At 36.9% G+C, this 19,443-nt stretch overlaps 1 protein-coding gene across 1 annotated transcript in view; it reads left to right on the top strand.

Moving 5' to 3' along the window:
* The window catches only part of LOC132121424 (sorting nexin-29-like), a 146,065-nt gene that overhangs the window by 38,646 nt on the left and 87,976 nt on the right, over window positions 1-19,443 (top strand). The window contains exon 14 of the mRNA XM_059530782.1: window positions 1,416-1,501. Coding sequence (XP_059386765.1) covers window positions 1,416-1,501 — 86 coding nt within the window. The remainder of the gene's footprint in view (window positions 1-1,415; window positions 1,502-19,443) is intronic.

Below are 19,443 nucleotides of genomic sequence, written 5' to 3'. Positions count from 1 at the left end.
TAACTTCTCACATGTTGGATGAGAAAAGAAACGGACTAAACTGTGACAAAACTTTATTTTTATTTATTTATTTATTTTTGGCAAAGTAGAACTTGCATACATGTTTGAAAAGCCAGAAGTAAACGTCAGTGCTGTATAGGATGATTATTTTTATTTTACCTTAAAATTACATCGACTGAATTTGATTTTAAAATCACCTGCTGTAGCACACTGAAAAAAAGTGTTTCATTCATCCAATTAAAAAAATTTAGGGTAATGATTCACATCTATATTTTTTAACTTGAGACAATAGTTATTTATTTTTCATTGGCTCAAGTAAAAAAATATAGATGTGAATCATTACCCTAATTTTGTTTAATTGGATGAATGAAACACTTTGCATCTTTGTTTTATTCGCACCAACATTATTATATTTTAACTTTTTGGAATAATATTTATATAGCATACTTTTATTTAGTCTCACTGGTAAAGACCTTTAAAACCAAATTTAAAACCAAATTTAAAAACTAAAATACTGAATGCTGATGCTGAATGTGTGTTGATTGTGTTGTTTGGACTGTAGAACTATGCAGTTATTGCCTTTAATTTCACATGGTTACAGTTATCTTTTAATTTAAGGCCAGTTCTATGTAGTTTCAACGCAATTCAAAAACAAAAGCTAAATGCTGATGTCTGTACCATCTATGTTTGTATTGAATGAAGGCTACTTACTGTGCAGTTACTGCTGTTAATTTCAGATGGTTATGGTTATTGTTCTCAATAGCTAAAAGCCAGTTTGGCCTATTAAATACCAAATAAACATCTTGTTTATACACACTTTCCTTCTTTCTTGTTTGTTGCTTAAAGATAAAAAAAAAAAAAAACGGAAATTGGTATCGGCCAGTTTGCTCGTAAAAAAATCTGTATCGGAATCGGCCATGAAAAATCATGATCGTGCATCCCTAATATATATTTTAATGTGCACTTTAGTAACAAATTATTGACTATCTGAGATGATGTTGTCATAACACGTTGCTGTGGGTTGCATCTTGCTTCGCACTTGACTGACAGACAGACAGACAAAAGAAACCCGATCGTAACATTGCTAATAAATAGGCCTAAACTGCAAATTATCAGTCTATTTTTTTTCATTTATTTACAATTAACAATTACAGAAAATGATCAAACTTATAAAAAAAATGTAATTAAAAAATTTAATCCATTTAAGAATTTCAGTCCATTTTAATTAATTGCATGTTTAGCTTTGCCTTTATTTATTGTAAAATAACTCCACATGTTCTCTGAGAGCCTGCTCATTTTTAAATTTTATGTTTAATTAACATGTTGTTTTTAAATATAAAATAGCTTCTTGTTGAACACCACAGCCTTTATGCACATTTGATCTCTTTTATATATATATTTTTTTATTATTTTAGAGAAAATGAAGTTCTGAAGGTCCAGCTGAAGAAATATGTTGGAGCTGTCCAAATGCTGAAAAGGGAAGGCAGCCAAGGCAATGATGGTAAGGCAGTGTTCTCATACGATAGCATGTTTGATAAAATGTCGCCACTTCATAACATACAGCCATTTTCATATACTTTGGTGGTTAGTAGCATTGAAACTTTTTTAAACTTAAAACCAAATAAAACCACCTTATCAAAGTCAGACACATTAACATGAAAGATTTTGTGGAGAAAAGACTGTTAATTATAATTTGTGCAAAAAAAAAAAGAAGAAAAAAAAAGAAAACTGTTATCTGTGCAGTGTTGTGTTGGATGTGCAGAAATCCCAAGCCCCTGGAGGGCTTAGAAGGGTCCCAAAATTTTCTAATTAAAAAAAATGTAAAATATTGGATTGCACTTGTTCCTTCGCTTCTGCAGACTATTAGCATGTTTGTGATGAATGACATGACATCCCTCAGTGGGATGCTGTCATATGTTTGAACAGCCTGTGTCTATAATTTCACAGTTTTTTCTGCGATTTGGTGGGAATTTCAATTATCTCTACATCATTTCATCAACAGCTTGCATCAGATGAACATTGTAAGATTTTTCCATGCAGTAAGTTCAGTGTGGTAGCACGCTTTTATAATCAAAGTAAAAGTGTGCCCTGCAGGAGCTGAAATGCAAAGCGTTTATTAAAATTCCTTTTGGGTTGTTAGCATCTCAGCCCTCCTATAAATCCAGCTAACTGGGTGATGCACACTCATCACCAACTGGTTGCGAACCTTTATGATTGCGTTTTATATCTCTTTAATGGATTTGACAAACATGCTCATCTTCACAGATCAGTAGTTGGAGCTCTCACAGCTCGTCATTGCGTTGAGGTATTACAGTATCAGTCAGATCTGTGTGTGGAAGAGACCCACTGGAGAGTAAGCCTCAGAGAAACCATCCAAATGGATGCCTAATAAAGAGTTTTATACGGCTGGATCATGCTGTGTGTGCTGGTCTATTATGGCTCCTTGTTGGATGCACCTATAGCACTATTGATGCAAATTTCCCCATTGCTTTCTCTCTTCCTTGCTCTCTCTCTCCATGGTTGCAAGAAATAATACAAGCATAATAGAGGTGACTACATGCGAGTCTAATGCTCTTTTCGAAAACCTAGTGAGCTGTCTATGGAGGCTGCATTTTAAAGCATTGAAGATGTGCTCTCAACTTGATGTTAGGCATTGTGGTTCCTTGCCTTTAACCAAACGTTATGCAGTTTTACCCACATTTTATAATAGCATTGCATGTATCCTTCACAGAAAATGCATTCCGAGAATGCATTGTGACCAGCTCAAGTGAAAAGATGTGATGTAATTTGTTTTTACGAGTATCAATTAAAGTAGTTTGGTGTAAACAAATTATTTTTCAAATATTTCAAATACTTCCATATTTGGTTAGTCTAATCTAGCATACAGTTTTAAGTAAATAATGACTGAATTTAAATTTTCAGGTGTTTTGTTTAGATTTTTTGAAATACTTATTACTGAGCTATCTTTGCATAGTACTATCATCAAACTATTTAAGTCTACAATATTTATATGGTGCACTGCCTATGTAGAGCACTCACCTTTGAGGTTCTGTGACTGTAAGGATGTTGTCTGTGTAGGCTGTAGACAGGGATGCAGCTCACTAGATTGTAGAACAGGGCTTAAATGATTCCTCCCTCCATGTCTTCTGGGATAATGATGTGTCCGTACTATACTCTGACTTTGACGTTGAACAGCAACTGAAAATGATGGTAGGGACACATCAAACTGATATACAAGCACACAATACAAGACTTTGTCATGTCCTGTCAGACTGTGCGCACATGATATGAGCTCTTTTGAAAGTTTTGCTTTAATGATAGTGTGCTACCAATGTGATCTTAGGTGAATGCAAGCTTCTGAGATCATGATATGTTTAAAAATAATTCCTTGTGATTCTCTAAAGTTGAACTGCTATCACGTTATTGCAAGTGTTTGATTGGAGCATGCAATTAGATAAACGCCTCGCTTCACCAAAATGTGAAATTGAAGAGTCTTTTTCATTCCCACATCAAATATCCTTTTATTAGGCATTGGAAGTGAACAGGAAATCATGCAACTGAGAGAGGTTAAGTGTCTTGTCACTTGTAGAGGCTGCAAAGAGAGCAGAAACAGCTGGGGTTTCCGTTTTTTGTTTCTTTTCTTTTCTCCGGAAATGTGGATGAAAGGGAGAGTCATCAGTTCTGGGATAACCCGAGCTGAGAGAACCCTACATTTGTCTCAGATGATGGATTGTAGTTCTGCGGCTTGTTATAATAAATAAATCTTTATCTGGGTAGGGTGAAATAAGAATTTACAGGAATGGGTCACAGAGGTTGACTAGCTGTCCAACAACCAACTAGTCGATTATTGTGGTCAACAGTTTTATCTAGATTCCTTTCCCCTTTTTAATTTGTAAAAAAAGATTTTTAGCAGTGATGCTCTAATTAGTATTTTAACACTGTGCCGTTTATTTTTTATTTTATTTTTTTTAGCTGACAGTTTGCATAATTTCAGAAAAAAAGTTAAAAAAAACTGTTTCATACTTTTCCATTCTGTTAGCTTTTTTTGAACAAAAACTTTTGCAACTTTTTTTTTTTTTTTTAAGAAATCTATACTTTTATTCCGCAAGGACCGTTATCAAAGTGAGAGTAATGACATTTAATTCTAATAAATGCAGCCTTTGTTGGCGTTATAGACTTCTTTCAAAAACATTCAAACATTTTCCATCAACATTACATCAGCACAAACATTTTACCAACCTCAACCATTTGAATGTTGGTGGGCATGATTAATTCTGTCTTTTTTTCTTTCTTTCAATATTTAGATATGTAATTAACCACACTAAATTACTTTAATTTACATAATTGTTTTTAAATGTACTTTGAAAGTTGTTTCTTGTGGTTAATTTATACTGTGCTGAAAATCCTTTACCTAATTTGGTGTTCCCAGTCAAAAAGGACTAGCTTGATCATTTTTTATCTTTTTCTTTTTCAGTGTATACTACACAGTAAGTAGTTAGTTCTTCATCAACTATAGTGTACACTCTCAGACTATTCATATGCTGCCCAGGTCTATCACAGTGTGAGATTTTGGCACTAAAATTGCAATGGAATCGCTGCTTCATCAACCCTCTTTGACTTGTAATGCATTCATTACAGAGCCTCTGACAGGCTAAATGAATCTTAGCTCAGGAAATGGATCTGGGTGCTATTTAAAAACGAATAAACGTGCCGGGCTTTGCCCGTCTCCAATGTTAATGAGTCAGTGAAGGCCATTATTCACTAGTACAGCCAGAAAAGCATTAATAATTTCATGTTTCAAATTCATTACAAGGCAGATTGTATTTACTCTTCCCCGTTGGGAAGTGAAGCCGTTTTGTTGTTCGCGCCTCTGCTTTGGTAGAGAGGTGTAGATGAGTGTGCAGCCGTGTGTGGGTAATGTGGGTTATTGTGTTTACTTTGACTAATGCGGTTCCCCGTCGTGTTTGAGAGAGCTTGGTCTTTATTAATCAGAGGGGTGCGTTCACAGCAGAGTGGAGATGAGCAGCGGCGTAGGCGGGGCCAGGTGGTCTTCAGCAAGGGGGATGACGTACCTGATCACCTGTTAATGAACTGTGTTAATGAACATTTTAATCATCGCCCGCAGGTTAAACAGGGACCTCATAACTCTCGGCTCGAGTCGTGTCCGTTATTGGACAGCCGTCGTGCCTGAAGATAGAGAGGCCAGGCAGGTGTACACCAGATACCTCTGTGGGAGCCCCTGGACAGCGATGGCTTTTATTGCCTGTGGTTATTTTTCATTTGCTGTCAAGCCATCCTCCGACATCTCCACAGATGCGCCCCTGGCGACAGAGCGGGCACTCTAGTTCTTGGTTATGGTGGACCTCAAGATCTCCACTGACAGTCAGAGTGTGATGCCTGCACTAATTTGTAATTCGGGTCGTGCTGCACCACCAGAGAGAGAGAGAAACAGACAGGCGAGTAAAAAGGGCAGAGGGTGGACTACATTTGCCCATCATTACTCAAGCCGTTATCTCAGTGAGGTTCAATCTCAAATAAAAAGCACAAGGCGAGGCAGGTGAATAAAGACATCAGAATAAAAACTCTTTTGTCTGAGCTGTTTCAGCAGTAGGGTAACCGGATTTTTCAACACTAAACTTTTCTTCTGCATGATGTCAGCTTTGACAACTCTGAATTGATTAAAAACATCTATTAATAGGATATAAAACTTGAAACGAGTATTAATCACAAAATCTTCTCTGGTAAGAATAATATGTTGGATTTACTTAATATACATGCACTATTTTTGCATCACATTTTAAAAATGAAATGCATTTTTACAGTTATTTTATAATGTTTCCTGAGGTGCAGATATAGTTGGTGCTGTCAATCGATTAAAAAAAATTAACTAATTAATCACATTTTTTCCTAAAATTGCAATTAATCGTGATTAATTCCATCTAACATTAAAGTTTTTAAATATACTTTTATATTGCAATAATTTCACATTCAAATATTTAAAATTAATGTAGAAACAACAAAGTATATTTTTAATATTTGTTTAATGGCATCTTTTTTATGACAAGGTGATTTTTCTATTAAATTAATTTTTTATTTCTAATATTTAACGATTGATTATAGCTATTCAACATTACAGTATTTGAGAGCTATCAATTTTAATATTTAATAGACTTTAAAAATAACAACTTCTAATTTAAGTGAACTTCACATAAACCCATTATAATAAATGTCACTCAAATGTCGTAAGTAGGAAATATAAAGAAACTGAATAAAGTTTTCTAGATTAAATATAGATTAATCCTAAAAGCTACAAAAGTTATTGATTTCCTCTTTTTTTTTTTAGGGATGCACCATATCGGCCACCATATCGGTATCGGCCGATAAATGTTCATTCTTACTGTTAGCGTTATCGACCAAATAAGAAAATTTGCTGATAAATTAAAGAGCAGGTCATATGGGTTTTTGAAAAAAAATTTTTTTGCAGTTTGTAAGATAGGTATCATTCAATGTAAATAGTCTGCAAAGTTGTTAATCAAAAAAGGTGCATGATAAATAAAGATATTGTCTCAAAAAAGTGGATTCTGAACCTAGTTCAGATGAGTTAACAAGTCATTATATTTTAGAATCTTCTGCCTGTTACCTATATACATCAGAAGATAGCACATTTGCATAATCCCCATCCGCCTGTAAAATACGAACACTCTGACCTACCCACAAACACTTCCGCTAGGTAGTGTGTTTACATCATGTCGAGAAGACGCTGTATTTTACAATGTCTGTCAGATCTGCGTTATGTTCAGCAGCAGTATACTGGCTGAAAGGACAGGAAAATTAGTTTTACTGACATATGGCCTGACAACATTTCATCTGACCGCAGTTCACAGTTGTTTTACTGAAGCTCCTCGTCACCTGTACCTTTTCCACACTCGTTTGATATATGCGAAATATATGCGATCACTCAACATTCTTTACAATCAAGTAAATTAAAGTTTTGTCAACTTAACAATTTTAATGTTCTTGGTCTTGTCATGGACTCGTGTGCATTTTGACTCTGTATTAACTCGGACTCGAACATATTAGGAATCTGACTTATTAACGAGTCCACTCGAGTCCCAATCAAAATATTTCATGATTACGCTATTACTGTATGTTAATATTTCTTTAAATTGATATATGATTGTAGGGCCCTTTGATTTCCGCGATGCAGAAAACGCGGACGGAATTGCAGAATCCAGTCATAAAGACGGAATTTACAGTTTAACACGAAATGTCACAGGATTTGTTACATTTTGAATGATTTAATCAAAAGTAGGTCATTGCACTTACATCAAACCACGATATGGACTAGTACCTGTAAATATTAAGCTTGAAAAGTATATTTAAATATGAATCCTGCATGTTCTGCGTGTCTGTGTTAATGAATGGCGCAGAAGTGCGACTTCGTTTATTACACACACGGAAGCGAGCGTGACGCTCGCAGTCATTTCAGCTTCTGCCATCTCACTAAATGAGGACGTGAACACATGAGGAACATCTCCAAAACTGCACCAAGAGTCACTTCATGAGCATTTGACCGTTTGATTTGAGTAAAACTAGCGTCACATCACATACACAGAACTGTAAAGGTATTCACGGTATTTGCCAGAAATGTACATAGCCTACTACTACTACTACTAAAATGAAACAAAGATGATTTTTTTAAAGGAATAATCACACAACATTTCTTCCATGTTTTATTTTTATTAGTACATTTTAATAGTTTTTTTTATTTACTTTTAATAGTAAAAATGTCTGAGAGGGAATTTTTTTTCATAAAGCTATTTTAATATTACTTAATAAAAATAATATTAAGTTGTTTTATGCATTTAAATAATTAGACATGCTAAAACACAGAATTAGGTAACAATAAAACATATGGTGAAGATAAAATAAAAGATTTCATAAGGCCCTAAACATGTAATGTTTGTTAAACTTTTAATAAATTGTTGTGAAAATGAATGCGTTATGATTTTAATTAATTAGACCTGCTTTTTGATTAATACACAAGGATCTTAGAAAAATGAAAATGGAAAAAACTGAATTTGGGAAAAAATAAAACTGATTTCATAGGGCCCTATGATTAACACGTTCAATGATTGGTGATTTTCTTGTGATGTGAGATTGTTCACCACAATCTCGGGCCGACAATACCACGACTTAGGTGCCCTTGAGCAAGGCATCGAACCCCCAACTGCGCCCCGGGCGCCGCAGCATAAATGGCTGCCCACTGCTCCGGGTGTGTGTTCACAGTGTGTGTGTGTGTGTGTGTTGACTGCTCTGTGTGTGTGCACTTCGGATGGGTTAAATGCAGAGCATGAATTCTAAGTATGGGTCACCATACTTGGCTGAATGTCACTTCACTTCACTGAACTAACGTTACACTAACATCTAAGTGAAGAGGCAGCAGGACTCAGGATGTCTCATGAACTTAACACATTAACTGTTTAAAACGTCTGTTTCATCATCTATTATTCACTTTGCAATATAAGAGCCACAAAGAGTTTGTGTGCAGTAAGACTCTAAAAAAGAAACATTCTGTGACATGTGGCCTTTTTACCCTTAACTAATAATATTTTTAATATTATATATGGTGGGGAAGTCGTGGCCTAGTGGTTAGAGAGTTTGACTTCTAACCCTAGGGTTGTGGGTTCGAGTCTCTGGCCGGCAATACCACGACTGAGGTGCCCTTGAGCAAGGTACTGAACCCCCAACTGCTCCCCTGGCGCCGCAGCATAAATGGCTGCCCAATGCTCCGGGTGTGTATTCACAGTGTGTGTGTGTTCACTGCTCTGTGTGTGTGCACTTTGGATGGGTTAAATGCAGAGCACAAATTCTGAGTATGGGTCACCATACTTGGCTGTATGTCATGTCACTTTAATCAAGTAAATAAAATGTGTACATGCCATGTTATATTTTAAACACTGTTTGAGTATGGTACCAATTTAATTGTTTCCACCAAACATTTTACATACTCTTGAAGATTTCTTTAGGTCTTGTCTCAGACCCAATCTCTCTGGTATCGGTCTTGACTCGGACTCAACCCTCTTTGGACTCGGCCTTGACTCGGACTCAAATGAGCTGGTCTCGACTACAACATTGACTTAGGGTCTTTTACATAAAAAAGAGTTGAACCAGCATAAAACCAACATAAAAAAAGTTGAACCAATATAAAATGTTGATTTATTTGAAATATAAAGGTGGTGTGTCCAATCCCGCTCCTGGAGGGCCAAGATCCGGCAGAGTTTAGCTCCAAACATCTCTAACAACTACAAGCTTCACATGTTTCTAATGAGTATGAAAACCTTGATTAACTGATTCAACTGTTAAATTAGAGTTAAATTAGAGCCAAACTCTGTAGGTTTGGACATTCCTGATCTTTAACTATTGAATAAAATTGTTCTGTCTAGTGCTTACAGAAACTCTTTCAAATGTCAAACATAACAGCATTTAAGACTAGCAGCTCTTTACTCTCACTAAAAACATATAAAATAATTTTAACATTAATTCTCCTTATCCAGTCCTATGCAAAGCATGCTGGGAACAATAATCCCACTATGCAATTATAAGTTCCTACAACTTTTTTTTTTACGAAAGTCCCTCCTTCAGAAAGGTTTGAGGAGATGAAGAGTAAACGCAGGCACTGCTTGTACCTGGCCCATGCTAATGTGCCTCTCAGCGTGGTGACTTAAGCTCTTCAACATGCATGATGGTTATCGTGGTTAATTGAACCATTTCTCATTAACCTGGCAGCAAGACTGAGGAGATGATAGCTGCCGGCAAGTTTTGCACTTGATAAGCTTTTGGGAGACAGAACTTTTGTGTTTGTAGTCTTTTCATGCACAACTAATTGTAAACTAATAAGCATGAGAGTTCTGAGCATTATATCTGCGTCAAACTACAGACAAAATAAAAAAATGGTTTGTGGGTCGCCTTAACATGAATTTGAAATGAATTGCTGTATGCAATCTCTTTGACTTGCATTTTTCGATTGAAACTGGATATATGACAAAAGAAAAATGTAGGGTGATTTAATTGATCAGGAAAAACTGAGGCGCAAGTTTTTTTAAAAGAATAAATTATTACACTACATGCTGAATAAAGATTTTGAGGACTTTCTTTGACTTTCTTTGGAATGGCACCAGCATTCCAATGGATAGCAACAGCTTTAAATAGTGAATTCGCTTAAATTTGATAATTTTCTTACCTATTATTTGTGGTTAAGACAATTAAAAGTTTAGTTTTAGCCATTTTGGGCTCGGCCTATTTTTTTGTTGCCCTAGAGTGTAGGTTAATTGGGGTGGGGTAAAAGGGGTGGTGCTAGCGCAGTGGATAAGACACATGTCTTTGGTGTGAGAGACCCGGGTTCGAATCCACTGTGAGACACCAATGTGTCCCTGAGCAAGACACTTAACCCCTAGTTGCTCCAGAGGTGTGCAACCTCTGACATATATGGCAATTGTAAGTCACTTTGGATAAAAGCATCAGCTAAGTGAATAAATGTAAATGTAATGTAATTGTTCAGAATACTTTTAATTTGTGCAACTTAAAATGTTAAAAAAGCATTATTGTACTCCAAAAAGATTAACCCTAGATGCATTAAAAACTACAAAAATTGTTAGTTTATGATAGTTAATGATACCTTATTGCATTAGCTAATGATAAGTTTATTGTTCACTTGATTGTAGAGTGTTACCAGTAAATTAAACAGCAGTTATTCAGTGCAGTTTTAGCATAATATTTTATATGATTTGCTGGCTACTACACTTATACAATTTTGCAGGTTAATAATATTTAAAAGTAACATACTTTTAAAGGCCATAGTTTCAGAAGTAATACTTATTAATACCAGAATGTTGATGTAGTGTCTTGCTGGGACAAGACAAATCTAAATTTGTTGATTTGTGATGATTGATTAGGCTAAAATTATGTAACATTTTTGGGTTTTTGAGATGAATAATGAGAAAAAAATGTCTATGGTTGAATTATTGACAACTTTAATAAGGCTTTCAAGACTAATTGGTTCTGTGTGCTGCTTAGTTTTTATAGTAATATAGTTTAATAGTTTATATATATTATTTATTTAATCATTTATAATTTGCAGTGTTTCAGTAAAAACTCATGTTTAAGAATGATTTAATGATCTTTCTCATTCCGCAATCAGCATGCCCTTCACCAAGAATCTAATCTAAGAACAGAGTTTCTTTACTTGTCTCAGAGCAACCTGATGCTCACTTGAAAAGCTTCCCTTGCCTAAGGGTTACATAAGCTTCCATTTTCAAAGATTTCCAGTTGCCCTTGTCTGCAACATGAAGCAGTACCCTTGCCCTCATATTTTAGGTTGCATAATGAGGTCTGTGTTTATTAATTATGCAAACAGACATTTTGACATGTTTTTTTCATGCACATTTTGATGCAGCTGACCTCCATGATTTAGTGCTCCCTTACTGCTGACACACTGAAATCTTTCATGCAGAGTACATTTCGAGAAGGTTTTCCTCCCTTCTTTCTCGCAAACTGTTTGAGCTGATTTACATTGGTTCTTGCATCTCTGAGTTCATCACTGTGACATCTGATATAAATTTAGCCAAAACCAGGAACTATTGGACCATCTGTTTGCTCCAGCTGAGCTCGCCTCATAAACGTCTCAAACAGCAGCTGCCATCGCTATTACAGAGAAAAGAAATTGTCCCAGCATCATTAGACCTACAGGCTTTTCAAACGTGACTGTATTATTTCTGATTCATACTCTTCTCCTTGTGCTAATTTTTGTACTACAATGGGGTTTTCAAGGGAAAATATTCATGTGCTGCCAAATCAGATGAACATTTAGTGAAATGCTTGAGGTCAGTTTGGTTCGGACTCATCATGTTCATCATTCTGAGGAGCGTTTGAGATGACTTATCACACCCAGCTCATGTTAGACAGGTTTATCAGAAACATGTGCCATATGACTGTGAGGAATCTAAAGTTTGCATCACAATACTCAATCTTATTAACACTTTGCCACTGGTGACTTAATATCTAATGGCAGTTTAATCTGAACAGTAATTAGATGCTTGGCTGATTAAATCGGATATGCATGTTGAAGCTGATTTATGTATTTGCATGGATGCCAGGGGAGGTGGTTGCCTCAATTTCCTGCAAGATAATGTCTATCCTCTGCCTTCAAGAGCTTCTTAGTAAAATCTAATGTTCTCCATCAATAAGGCAGTCCATTGCACAGGTTGTTCCTTTTAGTGGAGTGTCTGGGAACAATTTGAGGCAATTTTATTGGACTTTAGAATTTAGAGAATATTTGTTTTGGTTTGTGTTTTTTATTTGGTGTTTATTTCTTGGACCAAATTCTTCATGGGAAGGGAATTATTTTTTAATAGAAACTTATTCATTATTTATATAAATATTTATTTGTTCAAGCATTGTAGACCTTTTTTATACAGCATGCTGTTTGGAGTAAATAATGACAAAATGTTCATTTTCGGATGAACTATCCCTTGAATTGTTTTGTGTTGCAAACATTAATCTGCATCAAAAATGTGCATCACATAAGGAGTCATAATGTCACGGGCCTCGCAATTTCTACAGCCGTTCGTTTCCTTGATGATATTTTTGGATTTGACTGTTCAGTGCTGAGAGCCTCTGGATATTTAGATTTATCACATAAAGATGCTCTGAGAAATGAGCAGCTATGCATTTTACAGCTCATCTTAGTGTGGATGGACTGTTATCTGCCCACGGGGAGAACGTGATTCTCAGAGAAATTGCACAGAATAACATCTTCCTCAGGAGTTGTTTTCTGGTAACCTTGCAGTTCTTTATTCATAACGATTTAAAGATGGAAAATCACTCTGCCATCTGCTGTCAGGAAATGTTTTTAATGGATAGTGGATTGTGTTCTCTGACTCATTTCGGCATTATTTTTCAACAATAGGAAAGTTATTCGCTGACAAGACAAGGGATTTTTTTTGGACATGTTTTGTTTTTATTAGTTTCATAAATATTCTAAGTAAGGCTAGGGAAAATAATGGCTACATGACACCTTTGATTGAACATGATTGTGGAATTTAAATTGCATTGCTTGGAAATTAGATGTGAGGTGGATGCTTGAGTATTTGAGACCATATTCAGTTAGTGAAGGTGTCATTTTTAATATGCTGGTGTATCAGTTCAGCTTGCACAAGATGTAAAGCCCACAGCATTGTATATGACGCCTGTTGGAATTGAGAAATACTTCTTGTAAATTCTGTCCTTGATTACAGCCCGTCCTTTAATGGCTTTCTTGAACACTATGTTTAACCCTACCAGATGTTTATGAGATTGCTCACTTAACAGAGTGTTTTTTTGTTTGTTTGTTTGTTTTTTAAAAAAGGGAAATGTGGGAGAGAAATAAAAACTGAGGATCATGGAAGCATCTATAATGTAGGATAAAGGAAATTTGAAAATGTGGTCCAGTGACACGACCTGTATTAAGGCTAAATTAAGCCATTGGGGATTATGATTTATATATCAAATAAATAAAATGTAAACATGTGTTATTTATGCAATGACCTTTTTAATAATGCACAAATTGTCACATTATAGAGTATTTATGTTACATATTTGTATTTTCTTAAAATATCCTTTAAAGAAATGTTTTTAATATAGTGAAACAATTGTGGTTTTCATCAACAGTGTGGTCTTTTCTTTTCTTCTTTTCTTTTTTTTTTAAGAAACAATGTTAAATTCTTAAAAGAAAAAAAAAAGTTACAAAATTGTACTGATCAAACTAGCACATTATTATTCCAAATACAGTACCAACTGTCAGTGTTGCAGGGAAATATGAAATGTTGCTGTCTCCTCCTCGCAGTTTTCCAAAATGTAAAAGGCTGAAGAAGCTTCTTTAAATTATTTTTGGGGCAGGAAAAAAAATCCTTGATCGTCGTCTTGGAACAATGGGTTTCTCTTTGTCAGAGCTCCCACAGATTCTTTGAAGAAATGTTTCCCCTACTTCAAAATGTAATGGTACTTGCTGCATTTAGAGGCAATGTTCACTACCACTATTCACTTCCTCCAGGATTTCACAAGTGTTTTTTTTTTGTGATTTTTCAGATCAAAATGACTGTTTTTGCTGCGATGATATTTGCGAAAATTTTTTATTGTTTTGCAGTGAAAATATACAGACAACATTCTTCTAACACTGTTATGACTTTTCTGACTGCGAGAACCACTGTAGGTCTCCAGACTAACGTTTGAGGACACCAGCACCAGTGCCATTAAGTTCTACAAAAGGTGTCACCAGGACCTGACAGTAAAGCACTCACCCTAATCACACATGTTCATCTTGGAGACATCTAATGTATGCATTTACATATGTTAGATGTATTTTTAAGAGTGCTTGTTCATCTGCAGTATGTCTCTAAGATGTTTCCTGTCAGATGTCAAATAGACATTTATTAGAATGCATGTGGAACTGCTTCTGAGACGTTTATCAGAGTGTACAGTAGATGATTCCCAGATCTTTAGCAGACTGCTTACAGATGTAATAAATATATTTACTGCTGTCATTCATAATGTCTAAATATAATTTAATGAATACAAAAATATATAGGCTTTATATATATAGGGGAGTGGAAATGGCCTATAAGTACTTCTCTGCAGCCATCTACTAGTGTTTGCTTTCCTACATCATGAAAAGGTGAAGTCGTGGCCTAATGGTTAGAGAGTCGGACTCACAATCGAAGGTTTGTGAGTTCGAGTCTCGGGCCGGCAGGAATTTTGGGTGGGGGGAGTGCATGTACAGTGCTCTCTCCATTCTCAATACCACGACTTAGGTGCCCTTGAGCAAGGTATCGAACCCCCAACTGCTCCCCGGGCGCCGCAGCATAAATGGCTGCCCACTGCTCCGGATGTGTGTTAACAGTGTGTGTGTGTGTGTTCACTGCTCTGTGTGTAGGGCTGTCAAAATTGCTCAAAATTGACGTCGAATATTCCCTCTAAAAAATACACGAATATTCGAACTATTCGAACATCTGGTTGCGCATGTTGTCAATGACGCGCATTATGTCAATAACAGGCAAAAATAATACAAAGAGACATAACTACTTGTATAGATAGTCTATTTAAGTTTAAACATATATGACAACGTATTACCTACACAAAAACAAGGAAATCAACTAATGGCCAAGACTGCAGACCTCACGCTCTCCCACCCTCACGTTCTCTGCGCATAATGGTTTAAATGAACAAACAAATTTTTGTGCAAGCAATTTAAGGTCGCGACTGTTGTCCCAAATATAGCAGGCTTCATTCAGTGATTGAAACAAATATTATTAATATTAATTGAAGTTTTACAGCATATAGAACTGACATTGAATGCTCCGAGCGAGCTGTGCTGTGGTAAACATGGAACTTTTCCTTGACATGAAACGATAAATCAAACCTTGGATCCATTGCTTGACAGAACTCCCCGAAGCGTGCCCCATCCGCGATACTGATCGGTCTCATGTCCTTAAAAATGAACAAAATTATTTTATCCGTTATGGGCTCTTGTCGTGTTGCAGACAAAGAGCTTGCGGCGGGCGATGCAAAGTAACGTTAAGTGTCAAGACGTGACTGTTTAGCTGGAGTTCCACACATTATGCCATGCTCATTTGGGTGCACATTTTTGAGATGTGACCTCATGTTGCTAGTGGTCGAATGGTATGCTAACTGTATCTTAAATAGCTTGCATACAACAATCTCGCGGGTCAACAATTTTACCTCATTTTCTCTGCTGCGGTCGAGTTGGGCTTTGCACTTGCTGGCATCTTCAATGAAGATGCGTCAACTTTCAGCAGTGATGCTGTGCCAGACAGTGCGACTTCTGTGAGGCTGTGACCTGTCCCTGAACCCTCAGGCGTGCTAGCGCGCCACCCGCAAAGCAGACAACCACGCCTCTACTACCGCGGGCCTTTTTTTCCACATTTTTTTTTATTCAAATATTAATTTTCACCTTCGAAATTAGTTTTTTTTTTAAACTATTCGAATACATATTCGAATTTAGAATATTCGTTGACAGTCCTATCTGTGTGTGTGCACTTTGGATGCGTTAAATGCAGAGCACGAATTCTGAGTATGGGTCACCATACTTGGCTGAATGTCACGTCACTTTTAGTTTTATACATAGCGGAAAGCTATTAAGGATGAATAAATATTGTCACATTAAAAATAACTTTCAAGTTCGGCAATACATAAAGCATTGAAGTGCTGGGAAAAGTTGTGTGAAGCATTTAAAATCACTTGAAAACATTAGACCATTTCTGCCACACGTTGTCCCTGTAGTTTACTGTTGTCCCTGTAGTTTACTGTTAAATCCATGGTCAATGCTGGAGATTTTGTGTTTATTGAATAATGTTTTTCCTGGTTTCTACATCAGTGGTGTTTGCTCTGATATCTGTAGCTTTAACAGAATTCTTCGCTGAAATTGAATGCTTCTCACAAGATTTCACAGAGATTCTGTGGTGAATTTGACTTCTGTCTTCACTGTATCTTCCTGCACTGTGTACCTCAGTGTTTCGTATCTGTCCGTGGCTCCGACTCCAGCAGATAAACGATCTGCGCAACCCGAACTAGTAGCGCGGATTCGTTTCGCTTTCAGTTCGTTTATCCAATTTAGCTCTTGTACATCGGTCATGATGAGAACACAAGGCCTTTCTTTGACTGAATGCGTATTGCGATGATGTCACGGGATGCTTCTAAGCCAAAATTATGCGAAAAATTTGTGACAATTACGAAAATTTTTGCGAAATTTGCTGGTGGCGGGGCTGAGAGCCGTGGGAATGGAGTGAGGCCGGTGGAGTAATTGAAGATGAGTGACACCTGCACCGGTCCCGAGACCCACGGAGGAGCTCCGGAAGGATAAAGGGAGGAGTAAAGACAGTGAAGGACGAGAGAGGACCAGGCCTGGATTTTATTTTGGGTTTTGGTTTTGTTTGTGCACGCCAGTTGTCCGCGATGGGCTGTCGCGCTGTTTTGTGTTTAGTTTATTTTGAATGTTCGCCGGTTCCCGCCTCCTTCCCGTGACTATGAACGTATACAGTGTTACATTGGTGCCGAAACCCGGGAGGAAGGAGGGACACACTGCCGAAGATCCCTCACCACTGTGGTGAATCTGCGATGCCATTGAGCATGGCGGAGCAGTCTGCCGACAAGGACGCTCGAGACAGTGGGCTGGATTGAGTTGCCGGGGGGGCGGATTCCGTGTGGATTCCGGATTCCACCGGCCTTGCTCCATTTCCACGGCTCTACACATAACATATATATACAAATAGAAAAGAGTTATTTTAATTTAAGTAATCGATTAGCCCATGTTGTAAATTCCTGTAGTCTGTGCTGTATCCTGCTGTGTACAGCTGATTTGGATGCATGCGAGTTGAGATTAATTCGTATCTCATAACCTGTAGCCAACCGCCTCTGAATCCCCCGGGGACTGAGGTGGAGCTGTCCTCTGCTCTTCGGATATTATTGTGGGTCAGAGGTGGCGCACTGATGGCCTCTCCAGTGGGATTCATTTCAGCTCCCTCCAGAGGAACGTGCTCTCTGTACCTGCTTATGAATGCTGGGTGTGTGAGAAGAGTATCGTAGCCAGTGTCAGGCAGCTAGCTCTCATAATAGAGCATGATAGCATCAGACTACCACTGTTCCCTTCCGCCAGTCAAGATATGGCCTCCACTGCACTCTTTCCCAATCCTCAAAATAGTAAATGTCTAAATTACACTTGCTAATGGCATACAGAGATGGCGATTCTTCTATTTTGCTCTCCCGCCACTTGGTTTTTAATTCCCTCTCTATCAGGAACAGAGCACATCTAATTTGATATGAAATAAAAGGCTTTCTCTTATCAACAATTTGAAAAGAAGAGTAGCGGGGGGCAGGAGAGGACTTTTGCATGCGGCCACATCACAGACACCCAACCTCCTGTCTTTTTATGAACAGATGGGGATATCAGGGCTTTATGCAGACCCTACTTGTCATTTTTTAATGATTAAAAGAAGTGATTAATATACTAATCAAATGCAAAATTTGTCTCAGTTCTTTGCATTTTATTATTTAGGGCTGCAATGATTGGTATGGTGCAGCAGTTCTCAAACCTTTTGAAAACCTTTCAAAGGCCTCCAATTCTCCAAAAATATTTCCTTTCGTATTTCTTCTGTAATTATGTCAGTGTTGCTTGTTTTCAAACTTTATAAACAATAAACTGGGAATTTGTTGATATACTAATAATATATTTTTAATATTATATAGGGCTGCACGATTATGACAAAAATCATAATTGTTGATTATTCTCTTGAAATTGTAATTGCAATTATTAATTACGCTTATCACAATTTACATTGAGAGATGTTAATACCATTGTTTGATGCAACTGAATGCCGTATTTTTAAATTAAAATAAACAAGCTGAAAACACTCTAGCTGAAAAACTTTTAGTGCTTTTCTATAGTATTAACCCTCTGGAGTTGATTCATGCATATATGCGTTATGAGGCATTTTCTCCTGATAACCCCAAAAAGAACTTAAATTACAATTAGTTTTGATCGTACAGATAAGAGCAATACATCAATCGAATCTTTAAAGGGTCTACTTTTTTTTGTATACAGACATAATAACAACAAAACTTTGTGCATTTATAAAATAAAGATATCAAACAAGGTGTGCTGTCTGCAGCCTTTGTCTGCGGTGATCTTCATTTAGAAATGCGTCATTAAAATGAACTGTAACTCAGTGAATACTCAACGAAGAGACATGAGAGATATATCTATAGAAAGCTCTACTTTTAAACTAAACAAGTGCTGCTGAAAAAGATATTCTGTGCTAAAGTAATCCATATGAAAACAACGCGATGTCCGTTTTTTCACATCTCCCTTCACTATCTTCTAATGCGACCACGCCCCCGCGCTGAACGCGCTTTTGAGATTCTAATGTTTCACTGAAGCATGCGGCTTGAATAATAATAATAAATAATAATAATAAGTTTAATTTTATATAGCGCCTTTCCAGAGCTCAAGGACACTTTACAATAAACAAACAACAATAAAGGCAGTTGACAAAGACAGCAGACAGAACAACAGTAGGCAATTGAGAGTGCAAGTACAGTAAGTGAGAATTGGGTAGATGGGGCAGCAACCAGCAGAAAAAAAAAACTAAGAACTATAACATTCAGAAAAAAGGATTTGAATTCAGAGATAGTGTTAACAGAACGGAGTGATCGGGGGAGAGAGTTCCACATTTTGGGCGCAACAACACTGAATGATCTGCCCCCCATTGAAGCAAGGCGATGCCGAGGGACAACGAGAAGGCTGGAATCAGCGGATCGTAAAGAGCGAGTAGGGGTGTAGGGGAGAAGCAGGTTACAGAGGTAGGGGGGAGCCAGGCCGTGCAGAGACTTAAA

This window comes from Carassius carassius, chromosome 39 (genome assembly GCF_963082965.1).
Source record: "Carassius carassius chromosome 39, fCarCar2.1, whole genome shotgun sequence".
Taxonomy (NCBI): Eukaryota; Metazoa; Chordata; class Actinopteri; order Cypriniformes; family Cyprinidae; genus Carassius; species Carassius carassius.
The sequence above is the reverse complement of the archived record's forward strand: the minus strand, read 5'-3'. Positions and strand labels throughout refer to the sequence as shown.